The 18,179-nt window shown below is 34.3% G+C and overlaps 1 protein-coding gene across 3 annotated transcripts in view; it reads left to right on the forward strand.

The window, feature by feature from the left end:
- Positions 1-18,179, forward strand: part of SLIT2 (slit guidance ligand 2) — a 342,896-nt gene that overhangs the window by 203,336 nt on the left and 121,381 nt on the right. For all 3 annotated transcript variants that reach the window (XM_055138864.1, XM_055138863.1, XM_004616540.3), the window contains exons 5-6: positions 1,928-1,999; positions 15,000-15,071. In XM_055138864.1, the coding sequence (XP_054994839.1) occupies positions 1,928-1,999; positions 15,000-15,071 (144 nt within the window). The remainder of the gene's footprint in view (positions 1-1,927; positions 2,000-14,999; positions 15,072-18,179) is intronic.

The following is an 18,179-nucleotide window of genomic DNA, read 5'->3' on the forward strand; positions in this document are numbered from 1 at the left end:
TATTGTGCTAGAACTGGGCCTGAAGGTGAAATATGCTTCATTCTCCATTAGAGAGGGGAAGCAGGCAAGAATTACAGTGACTATCTCTGTCTTTTTTAATCCACTTAGGCAGTATTTAAAGCTATCTCTTTCTTAGAAATGAAAAGTAAGAGATGAGAAAAGCTTCCTTTGGCAGGCCACACAGAAAGCGACAGAAATCAAACCTTCTATTGGTTTTTATGGAATATCGATTAAATCTAATCTGCTTTAAATCTATTCTTTTCATTCATTTTTTAAATTGCATTCTGATTTCTTTATTCTCCAAGATCTATCTTTCCCTTCTTCATGCTTGGTAATCTTCTTTGAACGCTGTTTTTTCATCCAAGCCTTCAAATATATATTGCTAATTAAACAGAGGAAGGAAGTTTGAATCGATGACAAACTGGAGAAATAAGCAATTTTTAAGGAAATGAAATTTTATTACTCTTATGGACATACTGAACCTATTGGCAGCAGTAATGGAACTGTATCAGTTAGGAAATGGATGCCACTTTCACGCCTACACAATCAGAATATACATTTATATTTGAAATAAACTATCCGGATCTTCTTCTTGTTTTTCGCTCTTGCAATAGACCTGTGTGCGCTTCGAATCGGCTCCTATGACTGTCTTGACAAATTGATTAGCAGATTCTTTTATTTAAAAACGGTGGATACTGAGGTATTAACGCAAAGCTCAGTTGTTTAAAACGTCATGCTAATGAGGTCAGGACCATGCACTAAATCTCTGTGCCTGACAGTCCTCGCAAATTTTTGGCTGCAAGTCTGTGACTGACTAGTTTTGGTCATAAGCAGCACTGTGGGAAAAGGATGCGGTTGAGTCCACCAGCTCACCTCCACATTGTTGGCAAGTAACTGTTCTCAGCAGCCGAGCACCCCTGGTCAGTAGACTCCTACCTTTCAATGAGCATCCATTGCCTTAGAATTTTTAAATTGTTTTTAGCATAATCATTGATTGTGCAATGCTTTATTCTTTGCTCTTTCAACTTTCTGCTATCTGGTAATTAGATAAGGAAGAATTAGGTGAGGTTCTTGATGGTTTTCAGATTCACTTCTTGCATGTGTATTTATATCCTACTTGTTAAGGCTAATAGTAGTAGGTGTGCACAGAATTGCCTCTGACTGCCCCAGAAAAGCTAACGATCCATTTTATGAGATGAGTGATTTTTACAAACTTCTCATTGCAACGCAAAGGGGGCTTTTTCCTGATTAAAGTGTATTTATCAATTAAATTAAAATGCAAATATAGACAATCTGTGTTTATCATGATAGTAGTATTTTTAAAAGAAGGTTTTTAATCAACGTGCTATTAATATTTCATGCAAAAGCTGTTGGTTTTATTGTTCGATCAGTGTTGTCATATTCCATTTTGAAAATTACTTTAAAAATAATGCAATGAAAAATTAATTGTACTGCCACTGCCTGGATTTTATCATTTTTCCGCCAATTTTATTCTAGACATTTAAATGGATACGTTTCCTTTATACTCCATACATTATTTCAGTGGTGGAGAAATTTCCAGTAGTATAACTTTTGAAATTGAATTTTGAGTAATTTACCATTGGTTTTAAAAGACTATTTTATTGCACAGGATTGAACTTATATTCTTTCAGTATTTCTTAATAATCTTAAATTTAAAAGAACTCTATTTTATGAGTTAAGATATGAAAATTATTTCAAGTATTTATTTAAACTAACCTTTGATTTTTTATTAAAATAAATTTTAAATATTTACATTAGAAATTGAATATAACACTGTATAGTTAATTATAATCTTCTGAATACAGGATTCTAATTTTAAATTGACTTATCATTTCTTAAATGTGTTAGGTAAAGGGACTTTTAAACAGTGTGATGGAACTTGATATTTTCTTTCTTATTTTTTCAGTGATCTCAGTGAAAACCAGATTCAGGCCATTCCCAGGAAGGCTTTCCGTGGGGCAGTTGACATTAAAAATCTGTAAGTATTTTTCTTAATATATATTGAAATTTTATCTTCTTATTGTTATTTTAAAATGGGTCAGAAGAAAATGATGGAAGCTCATATACATTTTATTTTGCTTAGGGATACAAAACAATAAACTTTAAGGAGTGCTTGTGACTTATCTAGAAGAGATCCTAGCTTAGAAAATGTGTTGAAACTGAAATTACATTCAAATTAATTTTCAAACCTTGTGATTAATTTTGTGAAATACAAAGGTATTTGATTAAAAGGTATTTACAATGTGTTTTCTTTCATTTTCAGTGTATGTTTACTTCAGTTAACTCTTGTCTATTGCTATCAGGTGTTTAATAAATATGATATTATAAACATGTCTTGGAAGAAGACTAAACAATGTTTTCTTGTTAGGGATCCCTTTTGCCTAGAAGTGCAGTGCTAATATTTATTTAAATTACTATTTTTATTAAATACAAGTAGTGTGAGAATGAAAAGTTATCTGTTAATGAATTTCTCATCTTTCCCCCTTATATCTTTTGAAAGAATATATGCACGTATTTCTTTAAAAATTAATATGAAACTATATTTTTGTGTTTTCATCCTGATAAAATTTTGCTCTGTTTTGTGTAGTGGGCTTTTATTAAGTATTCCTAGCACTAAAGATAAACATCAGATTAAATATCTCAGTGAGAATCCTGGCATTTTCCATATATAGTTTTGTACATCTTAAAATACCAAAATATAATTTGAAAATTATTATTTTTATTTTATGCCTTGAATACTGGAGCATAAAATATTTTCTCTAATTAGGATATTGGTTTGGAATACAATGGAGGGGGAACCCTGTGTGCTGAGATTACCCATCAGGAACTTAATATTTCTTAGCTAGTCATATACAGGTCAATCTCTTTTTAAATAATTAACTTATGTTCAGAGTTCACCATGATGGGATCAAATACTATTTCTTCAGAAAGGACAGTGAGAGGGATGTTTTCCCTTGTCAACAAAGATGACAATTTATATATCTAGAGTTTTCAACTTGTCTTCCCTATAACAGGTTTTGTGGTTAATTTGTGCTTTCTAAATATACAGGTAAAGAAAGAAAAATGTAAGCTTCTTGGGTAAAGTGTTTAGAATTAGTAACATCCTGGAGCTAGATTTTTATGAGAGGCAATCTGCTTGGGTAAAATGCTTATAATTAGTAACATCCTGGAACTAGATGTTTTATGAGTGCTTATTTATTGGAAGGATTTGTTTGCTTTTGTTTAGTCATTTCTAGCTATTGAAGAAGCATTTTTTGAGCTGCTGTAGATTCATTGAGGCAGGGTAGTCAGAAATGCTTCTGTAGATTATGTGTGGAACCATATAAAGAATCCTATATTCAGGGTCAACGTATATTGCCTGTCTGTTCCCATCGGGGTAAAAGCAGCAGCTACACTCAACTGCCCTTTGGGAATGCCATTTGCAATCTGACATATTATTATTTTGAACTCCTTGGAACAGGTGCTTTTTAATCTTTCTTCATAAAGCTATTCATAAAGCTATTCAGGGAATCCAAGACTATAAGTCACTGAAGTCTATTTGAAACCATTTGGAAGGGGGGTATCAGGATGGTGAAATTCCTCCTCCTGTCCTTTTCATTCATTCTTTTAAAAATGTTAAGTTTTAAAATTATATAATTTTTCAAAACTGAGTTCATAGATGTGCTATGACTAAGTCAAGATTGATTTAGCAGATTAAAAAAAATTCTTTTTCTCCTACATGCGTCATTTACCACCCAAATAAAATACTATTATTATTATGTAGATGGTGAGTTAAGAACTAGATTCTCAGTCTTTTGTTATTGAGTGGATTTGTGTAGACTTGATAAATCAGCCAACTGAGACTTACTTTTCAATTTTATGAGTTAAATTTAATAATAATCTGGGTGATAGCTCAATTGGTGAAAAACTAAGCATACAAGATTAGAACAGAATGTATTGTTACATACTACAAGTATGTACTCATCAACTCTAGAAGTTAGCCCTAAAAAGGGAATAGGAGTTAGAATTTGAAGTCATCAGCAATATTCCTGATAGATCAGATAGAGCTATGCCTGTTATGGGCCAATTAGACATGGAGCTACAATATGGGAAAAAGAAAAATATGTCATAAGGAGGGGCTGAATACAGTGGGCAGGGTGCTTGCCCAGGATGCGGCCAACTCGGGTTAGATCCCTTGCACCCCAAGTGGTCCCTGAGCCCTGCCAGGAGTGATCTCTGAACTGAGCCAGGTGTAAGCCCTGGGCACCACCAGGTGTGGCAAAACACCAAAAGCAAACCTTCTTTTTAAAATTTTTAAAAAAGAAGCCATTTCAGAAGGCACTAAGTTAAGATACACAATACACAAGGCTTGTTTAGAAATAAGATACTGAGGGGCTGGAGTAATAGCACAGCAGGTAGGGCGTTTGCCTTGCACTCAGCCGACCAGGTTCGATTCCCAGCATCCCATATGGTCCCCCAAGCACCGCCAGGAGTAATTCCTGAGTGCATGAGCCAGGAGTAACCCCTGTGCATCGCCAGGTGTGACCCAAAAAGGAAAAAAAAAAGATACTGAATGTTGAATATTACAGGTGCTGAAGAAAAATAGGCATATTGTTTGCAGTTATTAAAGAATTCTATGAAAAGTCCTTTATTTATAAAAAAGAAGAAAGAATTCTTTGAGGAAGTTTTTTCCAGACATATATTGGTGAGAAATAATTGGTAGACAGGGCATATTAGAATTCTTAGGAAGATATGCAAAAATGTTTCCATGGTTTTGGTTATTATATTAGAGGAATAAAACCACAATTCCTTTGTGTGTGGTAGTGCTTTGTAATGTGAGTATGTCGCTAGGAATTGTTATGACTGACTTTTTTTTATAAGGTGAATCAATATTAATTCTGAATCACTAACCTAAACTGATGAGACTCAAAACCTCCATATATAAGGCAAATAGGTTGGCATTTATGTAATATTAAATTTGTCTTTAATATTTGTATTTATATTTGTATTTGTATGGAATTTGTATTTGTACAGAGATTTGTATTTCTGTGGAATAAAAGGGGATTAAGCGCCCTTAAAGCTAAATATTGATGCTCAAAACAATAAGTATTTTCATTATTCCCTGTCTTCCGTGTAACATCCCAAAACAAAGAGACTAATTTAGATCATAATTACAATTTCATTCAGTTTTATAGGTAGAATGCAGTTGACAGCCAAAGAGATGGTTCTGAGGACTGGATCATATGCTTAACACATGGCAGCTCCAGGTTTCGTCCCTGGCACCTCATTGTCCCCTGAGTGCTGCTGGGGAAAATACCCAAGTGCTGAACAGCCCCAAAGCACTGCTGGATCTGCGCCCCCCCAAAGTGCAATAATAAAATACATGTGCCTGTTATAAAAAATGTAGACTTTTAAAGGCTCAATTTCATGAAAATTAATTCCTAAGACAGAAAATAAATAGCTCAAAGGACTGAAGTCTACGCTTTGCCTGCAGAAGCACCAGCTTTAATCTCCAGCCCTACAAGGTCCTCAGAGCATAGCTGGGGATAATCCTAGGCACCGAGGCAGGAATATACACAAAGAACTGCCAGAGCATGCTCAGAAACAACCAAAAGTTAATAAAAATACCTGCTTAAACATGTTTGGGGAGTTCCCCAAAACATGATGTCCCATTGCCCACTCCGTACGCTTGTAGTAATAAATATCTTTGCTATTTTCTTTTTTTCCTTAAAATCTTGTGTGTTGGTGTGAAGACAATTTAATTGATATAATTATTGAATGAGTATCCATAGAACATCAATAACTTCACAAGAGCCATATCTATAATATTAATAATATTTATATTCAAAATAAAATAGATAATCCCAGTGTTCTATTTTGTTTACCATTTCAGTGTGTGCATTTGCAATTTAAAAGTTCTGCCTGCCATGAAGGCTACTATTCAGAGTCATTCAGAAGGTGAAAGAGACAGCAGCAAGGTGAATGAAAGGAGAGTGTGTTAGTTATATCACGCTAGTACGTTGTAGAGATTGTCAAAAACCGGAGTTGATAATGCTGTGCCAGGTTTATTGCTTTTACCACACTCAAACTTTATTCATAACAAACTCTAGTTATGAGAAGATTTTTATTGGAAGTACTTGTTTAATCTTGTGCATTGGCTAAATATGCTCAAGGCAGCATTCTGACAATTTGAAATTTATGTTGTAGAAATTTTGCAAATTAGCAGATCTTATTTCTCTTCCTTTGGGCAAGCCACACTAAAACTGTTCTAGACAGATGGACATTTATCTTGCCTTTGAGCATCTCCAGGAAAGCCATCTCATACCTTTTTGACTTATCTGAACTGGATTATAGTGATTTAGATTTTTATGTTTTATTTTGTTACCTGATTTTCTTCAGCAGAAATCTGAAACTATTTCTCTTCCTGACATTTTAAGATGGTAAGATCTAAAAATAACCAGAATATATTAAAATACCAACTAAATCACAATGTTTAAATAACTGAGAGCACTCTTTCATAAGATTTACATCTTTATTTTCATACAACCCAACAAACATGAATTAAAGTATCAGTACAGTGTTATTTGTACCCAATGACTCAAAAAATAATAACTATTGTCAGGGGCTTTTATTTAGACGCAATGTAGATTTTTACTTTAATACTGATTCAGTAGAGTGTTCTCTTTAGTTGGTTTAGTGGATCATATCGGACAAGGTATAGCTCTGTGTTTAATTTCTGGCTGAGTTGAAGCCGGGATTTGACAGAGAATGTTTAACATGTCTTTGTTTAAAAAGAAATATTGCACTGGGCCACTGACTCTTCTACAAATATCTATGAGGCATTCTATTAAATAATATAAGACTATTAAAGTTAGTTTTTGTATAGTGGTATAAATTATGAAAATACCCAAGTCTTTTGTTTTTATAAGAAAGCTTTACTTAATTATAGTTATGCCAGAATTTAAGCAAAACAAATGTACATATATTGAATCAAAAATAGATTATTAGCTGTGATGGCAAGAGCAAACTGTACCAGACTTTGCCTTTTATATTTTCAGTGACTTCAATATAAATACTGAACACATTAAATTCTAATGAGGATTCTTATAGATATACTGTGTAAAAGTAAATCACATCTACTTTTTTCAGCTTTCATTTTCATTTTGAACATGCTCAAAATGAGCTCAGTGTTCCAGTAAAACTTTACTACTTACTGTTAGAACTAAATATGTTCCTTTCCCATTTGCTATAATTATTTCAGTTCCGTTAACTTTACATCTGTTACGAGTCTTATTTGACTTTTCCAGGAAAATTGTTACATAGTAAAATGATTAGGATATATATCTGTAGTATTATAAATGTCTACTATTTTGTATAAGACATAAATTAACTTACAGACATGGTTTAAGTTACAATATCATTTATCTTGGTTCTCTTTCAGAGAGTTATGGTATTGTTGGGAAGCAGATTTGCCTGTTATATTTTTAGAAAACAAATTACCCATTTAAGGAGATATTGGGATCAAAAAATTTGACAAACAGGAAAGAGAAAGTCAGTGTACATATTGAAACATGGCCATTTGTAGTATTTAGAAAATGTATTTTCTCTGATATTCTGTCAACTTCAATTAATTTTATTGATGGATTAAAATTCACAGAAGGAAAATTTGCAATTCTATACTAGATAGACAAAACCATGCATTTTACTTGAGATTTCAATTCTTCTCTAGTTCAAAACATCTTTACCGCTAGTTTTTTTCTTTATTATCTGCATACATCATAAGGAGAAAAAAGCAAGGTTTGTTTTCCGTAGTATCAAATAAATATGTAGCAATCAGAAAAGTGATTATGTATATTTACCATACACACATAAAGCTTCAACATGTTCATGTACACTAAATCATATTACAAAATATTTACTATAATGCCCTGGCTTACGTGTTGAGTTCACTACATTTCTTTCTTACTCATATGCATAAAAATACCATGAAAAATAAAATCCACTTATTGTAATAGATTTTTAGCAATTACTAGCACCCCAGCTCCTTTGCAGAGTGCTTTCAGTAAGCCTGAGACTAGAGGAAACTTTAGATGGGAAATTAGTTCCTCTTTTAAGGGACTTGGTAGCTTTAGTGTTAAACTAAACACCATGGGTTTTCCGAAGGACTCGGGGCCTTTTGAACAAAACCAGTTTGTGTAAAGTTGGCTCTTCATTTAGAATAATAGTCAATGGGGTTTGATTGTTTTGTTTATTTCGGTTTTCAGTTCTTATTCCTGGCTCCATCCCTGAGCAGGGATTACTCCTGGCAGGCTCAGGGCCCGTTATGAGGTGCCCAAGATCAGACCCAGTTGGTGGTATGGAAGGCAAGCAGCCTACCCACTGTACTATCACTCTGATTCCTGAAGTTTGGTTTCAAGTTAAGCACAAACACCACCATCCCCAATGTTCAGAATAAGACATTTGGACATATGATACAACTAGGAGTTGCATGGATAATTTAATGTAAAACACCTCTTGAACTCAGCAGAAGCCGTGGGCACATCTGCGAGAACTGTCCCTGGTCCTGTAATTTGCCTGTTTTTGCATCTGCTCTAAAAATAGTGGGGAAACACTCCAACTAAGTTTGTTACTAACAGCCTCTCCGACTGTGCATTTTTGCTTCAGGATATCTTCACAACATTCTTTCACATAAAAAATCTCTATCTTCATAAATATTTTCCAATCAAAATAAAGCAAACGAAAAAATCTAATGAAGTCATTAGAAATCCAGTTCATGCATATGCAAATTAGAAATGGGCATGATCTTTCTGTGATTGCCGTGTTGTCCCTGAGATAGAACAGATCTGCAGGCTTCTTGCTTGCTCTGTACCAAACAGCCACAGGTATTGCCTCTGAATTATAATGAAGTAGCATTAAATGTGGATCTCTAGATTATATCCTCATCAAATATTGTTAGCATTCCTGCAAGATTTGCTTTTACAAGCCATTATTTTTCATTTAATCACTACATGTTTCAAACAGCGCATTTTTCATTTTTCCCTTTTTCTTTTCTTTTTCTCTTTTTTAAATTTTTCTCTTTTTATTTCTTAGTTCTTTTACAGACCTTTGTGACTAGCGCTGACTTTCAATAAATCGCAGCAAGGGAGCTTCTCTGCTACTCAGTGTATTTCTCAACAACAGTGTTTGTTGCTGACACTATGGCAAAATGCTGAGGATAACAGACATTAACATAGTTCTTTGTGGTCCATAGAAAAATTGATTATCAGGGCCAGAGAGATAGTACAGCATGGAGAGAGCTTGCCTTGCACACCCCCAACCTAATGTCACTCTCCTGCATGACCCACGGACCCCCGAGTTCATCCAGGAGTGACCCCTGAGCACAAATCCAGCAGTAAACCCTGAGCATCACCAGGTGTGGCCCCAAATCCATAATTTTCTCAGAGAACAATACTTTGACTGTCCGGCTTACCATGTAGTCTTTTTAGATATTTTGATGTGTCCTGATATTTTGACTTGACCCTAGCTTTCTGAACTCCTCTCCCCTAGTATCTGCATACACTCTCTGCTTAAGACACAAATGTCTTCCCTCTTGCCAACATGTGCTGCAAACATTGGTGTACTTCAGTACACAACTATTATTTGATTTACTCACTCCCTTCCCTAGAGAATATTCTCTTTATCTCACAGATGACCATTTCAGTTTAGGGTGATCTCTTCTTTAAAATTCTCTATTATTGTATTCCTTTTTTTTTTTTTTGCTCTTTAGGTCACACCCGGCAATGCACAGGGGTTACTCCTTTCTCTGCACTCAGGAATTAGTCCTGGCGGTGCTCAGGGGACTACATGGGATACTGAGAATCAAACCTGGGTCGACCACGTGCAACTTGATCCACACAGATTTAACTGGAACTATCATTTGTATAATTAATAGTTCCTATAAGGGCTTCCTTTACCTATTGTGAAACAAATGGGGGCATCTACTATATTGATTAAAGTTTATATTATATTATATATTTTATATAATATTGATTAAAGTTTAAACCAAGATTTTATTAGAAACTTATTGGTTACTTTAAAAACTTACTGCATTTCTGTGAGCTTAATTTTTTCATTGTACAAATTGTAATGATAATAATATTTATTTTTCAAGTTATTTTGAGAAATATAGAGATGAACCATCTGAAGACCCTGTCATGTGCTGTTTATTCAATAACTGTCAGCAATCATTGTTCTTTTTAGTTTCTACCCCCTTAAATCTGTTTACTTAGGGCTACTAGAAATGAAGATTCACTTAGTTATCTTTCCTTGAGTTTCTTTTACTGTGTCTCTTCAAGTTAGCATAGCCTCTTTCCAATAAGTTAGCAAATGGGCATAAATTTATACCATAGATTATTCTCATAAATTTTCCTTTGAGGAAACCAAAATGGTGCTGATACATTGCAAAATGGTTGAACATTCAGATAACATAAATTAGTTTGACTTTCTGAAGGTAAACTTGATCTTGTTTATTCTCACTAATGCCTAAATTATCAGTGATGAACTATTGTACCAAGGTAAATGTCGAGGTTGCTAAACTTTCTAAGATGTTTATGTAGATTATTCTATATTATTTCTGTGTTGATAAAGATTATTCTAAATATTGTTACTCTGTATTATTGCTTAAATCTTTGACAGTTTCTTAAACTGGTTTTCTTTGCATAAAATATCTTTGTCTATTTAAGCATTCAAGTTGAACATGAATATATTCACACAGGGGAATAAGTAGAACTGGTCAAATCCACACCCTTCACAATATTTTGTTGGTTGAAAAAGATAGAGAGAAAGAGTGAGAGAGAGAGTTAGAGAAAGAAAGAAAGAAAGAAAGAAAGAAAGAAAGAAAGAAAGAAAGAAAGAAAGGAAGGAAGGAAGGAAGGAAGGAAGGAAGGAAGGAAGGAAGGAAGGAAGGAAGGAAGGAAGGGAGAAAGAGAAAGAAAAGAAAGGAAGGAAGAAACAAGGAAGGAAAGAAAGAAAGAAAGAAAGAAAGAAAGAAAGAAAGAAAGAAAGAAAGAAAGAAAGAAAGAAAGAAAGAAAGAAAGAAAGAAAGGAAGGAAGGAAGGAAGGAAGGAAGGAAGGAAGGAAGAAAGGAAGGAAGAAAGAGTGAAAGGAAGGAAGAAAGAGAAAAAGAGGAAGAGAAAGGAAGGAAGGAAGGAAGGAAGGAAGGAAGGAAGGAAGGAAGGAAGGAAGGAAGGAAGGAAGAAAGAGAAAGAGAGAAAGAAAGAGAGAAAGAAAAAGAGAAAGAGAATGGGAAATCCCAGACAGATACTTAAAAGGACAGACATGATGGCTCCAATTGTATTTTTGAATGCCAAGGAAGCAAATGTTAAATCTTTTGTCATTTAATATATCTATTTTTAAATTTTATATTTAGCAGCATTATATATTCTGTCTCATACAAAATTAATAAAACTCTAAAACTAGGTTTAAACTATTTTTAGTTACAGAAAATCAGAATGCCTTTCCAAACTCTATGCAGGCAAAGCAAATAGTAGCATCTCTTAAGCATACCTTCCTTGAATATATATGCTACAATATCTGAAACTAAATTTACTAGTTCTAGGAAAAGTTAAAATTGGCCATCTAAGGTTATTCTAGACCATTGAAAGAGGAATGATGCTACTCAAAAGAGAATCCTAAAATGTTAATGCTAAAAGAACTAGCTCTTGAAGTCGGTCTCATTTTTGTAACATCGAATTCATGAAATTAAAGATAAAGCTGCTTCTTCAAGACATACCCTCACTAACGAGACGTGTGAAGGATTCAGTGGAGAAGGATTTGAAATTTGAACAAAACTGGAGAGAAGGATTTGAGAAAGGAAATGAGGAGAAAACATAAACGTCTGGGATGAAACATTAGTATTAGCTGAAGGTCTGAGAGAATCTAAAAGAACCCTCTAACAGAACTAGAATAAAACCAAAGTTTCTCCCAGAAAATAAGAAAAGCACTAATTTCCTGTCCTCTGAGAATCATTCTCAGTAGCAATGCTTTTTAAAATTTTTTCCCTCCTATCCTTATTCTTCCAACATCAAACAATTTACTCCATGGCTCTCTGTATATAACAACTTTTTTGGAAAAGCGAACAAAAAAAATTCCCCTAATGATTCCAAAATTCAGACTAATTTTATAGCAAAATTGTAAATAACACTGAAACAACTAAATTCATAACTCAGAATAGACCCTTCCCTATTTATGGAAAGTGCCCAGGGTTTGAAAGATAGTAAAGAAGGAAAAAGCAGGATGAGAGAAACAAGATGCAGAAAAATAGTCCAGAAACTCTGAAATAAATTATGTTTTTGCCTTGTTTTGACACTGTTTATCTTGAGCCATATGCAGACAAATGGTGTTCCTTGCAGAGAGGCTCTTCCCGGCAGTGCTACCAGCACAAAACTCCGCAAACATTCCTTTGAATAGAACGAAATCTACCCTTTGATGGAAAAAACATTTATGAGTGTAATTTCAATTGGTCCTTACTTAGGAGAAGGTTATTTTCATAAAATACTTTCTTTCTCAACCGACTTCTGTATGCACAAGCAATGCAACAATGCACTGCAAACTTTTTGGGGAAACGTGTTTCCTAGAAGGACTAAGTAGGCATAATGTTTGAGCACTGCCGTTTAGCACTCAGGTAAGAATCAGAAGCTTCCTGTTAAGGATTTCTGTTAAGAATCAAAAGCAGCATGGAACCAGGAGCACTGTAAAAGTGGGGTCACATGAACAGCATTTGCAGTGAGTCCCACGTTCTCCTGGGGTTCAGACAGTAATCTGCCTCCCAGTGCTTGTAGGACAAGCTTTGCTTGAGTGCTTTCTGGCCTGGGAGGGCTTCCCCTTTGTGTCTAGTATGCATGATTTAAAAGAAGCTGTGTCAGCACTGATTTATACATTGACAGCGAAGGATAATAAGATATGGGCAAACATACAGCTCACCCTTTTACAGATTAACCTGGAGACTGCATTAGGCAAATTTGATAGCATTAAAAGATTTTGCCAATTTGTCTGGAAACAATTTCTCTTTTGTAGAGTGTCAAGGGTAACACTTCATGCCATTGTACTAATTTAAATGGCTTTGATAAATTGTTCAAGAGGTTAGAGAATTGTAGTATAGATATATATTTAGCACTTTAAAATAAAAAGGCTATTAACTTAATTGTTAAATGAATTTAATCTGTAAAAATCAAAAGTGCTAACCATGTAAGTGTTTTCTTGGAACCAGAACAGCCACATTACATCATGAGACTTTCAAAGTCTTCGAAAATAAAATTACACTTCCGCATTACATCCTAATCAGTAGAAGTGCTTTAGACTGTTACTGTAGCCTGGGTGATAGTTATTATTGGAGGAAAAAACCTTAGTTTAAAAGAGCAATAAAATTGTGTTCTCTCCAGGGTTCATCTGTAGATATAGATGTAGATAGATATTACATGTCTTAGATCGTGCCATTTGCATGACATCAAGGTAGGTTGTGTGTGATTCTGTTTCCCTAGAGACATTCTCAAAAATGAGATGTATATTTCATGAGCCATTCTGTATGTACATAATTTCTAACTAAGGAATCTGAAAAAAAATCCTTTGAAAGTCACTGGATTAAAAGACTTTTTTTCAGCAGTCCTCTGAAAGAGCTAATTTCTGGTTTTACTTGAATAATTCTTTAAAAATAGAACTCATCTGTAAACTAGCCATTTGGGTCAATTCTGAACTTGAAAGAAGAAGCATTTGTTTTATGACCATAAACATAGGCTTCCTTCCCAGGGCACAGAGTTCTGAAAACTTACTTATTTCATCAAACATTTGGTTTCCAATGCAAGTGAATCACAAAATAATTTTTATTGAAATAAAAGTATCACTGAGCATCAGGCTATTATGTTAAAACAGCTGTTTATTTTTAAAAAATAAAATAAAAGTACAGCAAATGGAATTTGCTGTTAAATGAACCCACCCGTTCATTTTAAACAAGTAAATTTCTTAATATGGATAATGACAGTGACTTCCCAAAAATGGCCGACAATGCAAACAAGCAAATTTTAAGTGGCCTATTTTTTTTTAGTCTTTGAATTTAACAATTGTATACTTAAACTGAGTAGATTCATTTTTTTTCATTGTTTTGGAGGAACTAGTAAGCGTTAAACTTTTTCCAGTAATGTCCAGGTAGTGTGTTCATGATGTTGTTGCTGTATGTATTTTTTACTCAGACTCTAAATGAACTTCTTTGTGAAAATCTCACTTTATTCATTTCTTAAGATTGAAAAGAAAACTTATTTCTGGAGAGTGAGATAAGGTATAAAGTTCCTTAACTGATAAATATGCTGTCTTTATTGTGTATCAAATTTGCATATTATGATAAAGGATGAAAATTATGAGACTAGTGAAGCTGAATATAGAGAAACTGCTAGGACTCAAAAGTGCACCCCTGGTTGGGAATAACAGAGAAATCGATGGTTCATCCTTCCTTTTTCTGGACCTGGAGTTCTCGAAGGAAAACCGCTTTAAAAAGGAGAAAACCTAAAAGTAGTCTCGTTCTTTCTTGCCAAGGATAGTGAAATTAACATGCAGCTGGGCTTCTCTGATAAATGGATTCTGTTAGGTCACTGAGGGGGTGCCTGTGACATTAAGTGATTTACAGTCCTTTACCTTAATGAAATTGTTTCAGCAAGATGACGCTGAAAGCTCTTAATGGATAGCTTTTCTTGATGTAATGAAATTGCATTCCTATGGCATTTAATATAAGGTGCAGTTATTATTTACTGGAGCTTTCCAAAGGCTGCTGTTTGCACAGACAGTTCAGAACAAAAAGAGATTTCAGTGGCGGCACTGAGGCCAGAATGGTTTGTGACATCCTTAAGCAGATGAGTGTGCTCGTGAAGGCGCTTCAGGGAGTGCAGCCCGAGCTCCTGAGGCCCCTCAGGAACCTGGCTCGCACCTCACCCTGGACTCTTCTCCTTTTACATCTATTTTAATCTGTTTCACAGGCAGCTGGATTACAACCAGATCAGCTGTATTGAAGACGGGGCGTTCAGGGCTCTCAGGGATCTGGAAGTGCTGTAAGTACCGCTGATTTCTCTGACTTTCGGGGGAGCTTTGTGTCTGGGGGTGCTAATGTGGAAGCTTATCTATTCCCTTAAAACCTGGTATCAAAATGGTCTCCTAAAGAGATACCTTCAGTAACTCCGAGGGAATACAGAAAGAATTCCAAATGTGAGTACAAAACCTTGTGTATCGTGACTGTGGGCTTAATCAGATTGCCCAGGAAGGAAACTACAGTAATCTTACAGATTGTCCTTTATGTATTCTGTAAGAAAATATTTGCCTTTCTATGATGGGTGAGGCTTTCTACAACTGCTTACTATTAAAATATCATTTTAAAGAGACTTATGGACCCAAAAAATAATCATGAAATCTCTCAGTAACTGATAGGTTGATATATTTTATAGTTCTCTGCAATGGAATGCCGTTTGCTGGTTTTGTAAAATGTCATTTTTATCAAGGTAACTTAATTGTAAAGGTTGTTCCAGAGTTTGCTTTCTGATTTTAAAAGCTACCTATATGGTCCATTTGAAAGTCTTTGCTGCTGACTTCATAAAGCACAACATAAAGATTTCTATCATAATTGGCATTCTCTCTCTTTCCTGGCTGGGTAAACATGGCTGATAACATTGGCTAGAGGTATCTGTAGAATCTCTACAAACCTCCGATTTATAAAATAATCTATATGAAATAATTCATTATAATGAAAAAGAACTTTCCTGAAAACTAGAGTTACTCAACTGCCTATACTTTTCTGGAAAATTTCCTTAAGTATTCAAATTTGAAATGTACCTACGGCCCCCCCATCCTTAAATACATTTTTTGTTTTATACTTCATTACTGATTCATTTTATTCAGAAATTCAAAATTGAATTAAGTGTGAGAAGGTTTTGAAATTTTAGTCCACTTTCAAAGTTACCCAGAAATCATTAAATGTTCCTATAAAAGGATTCCATTGCTTTATAAACTGAGTTTGAGAAACAATATTTAATTTTGAAAAGTCTAATCTCAAAGTCTAATTTAGTTTAATGTTTCTTCTAGAATGACTTTGTTTTATCAATATTTTCCGTATCATATGTGATATGTTTTCAGTTTTGAGTAAATTGTTAGATGTTTAGATATATCATAGGCTCTTATTAGTATTATTGTTCTCATCATTATTTTATTTATTTTTTGTTTTGGGGACCACACTTGGCTGTGCTCAGAGTTTATTCCTGACTCTGCTCACCACTCTTGGTGGACTCAGGGGACCAAAGACAGTGTGGAGGATCAAACCCAGGGTGGCCCAGTGCCAGGCAAACTCCCTACCTGCTGTACTATCTCTCCGACCCTTGCCGTTATTACTTTTAAAGGCAAGTCAAGATGATCTGATTGAAACCACATGGATTCTAACTACATGTTATTTCCTAAACACCTGAGAGGCCACCTTTGGGTTTTTTGTTGATAGCAGTCTAACTTTTCCTCATGGAAAAACATTCAAAGTGTTTGTCATATACATCACAGTCATAAGTTCACACTTTAAATTGTTCTGCAAAATCATTCTTTATATATAAAGCTCAGTGATGCTATTTTAGAACAGTTCTTTTTAGAACAGTGTCTATTTTAGACACCTATGATTTCATAATAGTGGTTGATAGTGGTCTGGTGTCTAAATCATAGTGTCACCTGACTTTGTCTATGATAACTACATAGTGAATGAAGGTGATCAAAGCCATTTTTATGTGAATCCAGAATTCTAACTAGGATTATAAGCAATGCCGATTATTTTATCTAAAATTGTGCTGAATATATTTGATGAATTAAACTCCCATAAAGAGCTTTAATATTAAGTGAAAGGGTCTAAATGTTGATTTTATATTGAGTGATTTATATATGAGTGTATCTAATATACTGAGTATATGTTTAGTATTCTCGATTATAGAGTATACCGTCTACCATTCTACCAAATGACCTGTCTGTTCATCTGCTTGTCATTTGTAAGGCCACCTGTGTGCCAGGAACTGTGCTAGGTATTGGAAAAAAACCATGAAATGGAAACTGTGTTTCTAAGTGTTAAACTAATCCTGATTTGGAAGAAGAAAATTCATGAAAGCATAGCCGCCTCATGCAGTTTACTATGTTAGCAAAATACCTAAAACATGACTTGAGCATAAACCACTACCATAAACATAGAAAAGTTATTGACATTTTATAATATATGGAACAAAGCTAAAAAACAGTAATGATTCTGAGGACTTTGGTATATAGGTATTAAAGAGACATATAAGTTCATGTGTTGAATTAAAAATTATTAAAATTAACATAATACCAAAAAGTATATTTTAGTTTTCAAAAGACAGAAACTACTTTTTTGTTAAAATGTGAAGCATTTTAAACATTTCAATATGCTTATACTTTAAATATTTATAGTACAAACAACTTTTAGAGAAATAAGTTGATGAAATATTTGAGGTAAAATTAGATATGGTTTTAGATAGACTGGGATTTACCAAGTCCAAATTTCTCCTCATGGAAATCAAAAGTTCACCAATTATAAACATTTGGTCAGAGGTATTTATACTAGAGTTATTTAAGAAATCTTCTAGAAAATTATGTTTTACTTATTTTTTATCATCCAGCTCGCTCTTTAAGCTTTATCTTCTTGTTATAGAAATAAAGAAGGGACATGCCATGTTTTGAATTTTTAGACATCTTGTTTCCATATTCTTTTTGTTGTTGTTTTGGGATCATACCTGGTTGTACACAGGGTTTACTCTAAGCAGCGCTCAAGGACTGGGTACAATATTGGAGCCCAACTTTGGGTCCATTGCATGCAAGACAAAGGCCCTACCTGCTGTACTATCTCTCTCTTTTCCCATGTTCCAAATTTTATTGTGTGAATATCCTCAGACCAAGAAGTAGGTAGGAGTAATTATCATGGCGACACGATGTAACAAATATTTCCATAGATGTGCACACAAATGCAAGAGAAAGTGGATGAAGTTTGGGAAAGAAAAAGTGAGATAAGTAACAGCTGGAAGTCCATTTTTCAGTGAACCTATCAGAGTAAACTGACTTTCTGATGGAGTTCTGATTAGTTGATGTTAAAACTGTTTCCTTTCTTTATACTTAGATGGCAACTCAAA

The sequence above is a fragment of the Sorex araneus genome, chromosome 5 (assembly GCF_027595985.1).
Source record: "Sorex araneus isolate mSorAra2 chromosome 5, mSorAra2.pri, whole genome shotgun sequence".
Lineage (NCBI taxonomy): Eukaryota > Metazoa > Chordata > Mammalia > Eulipotyphla > Soricidae > Sorex > Sorex araneus.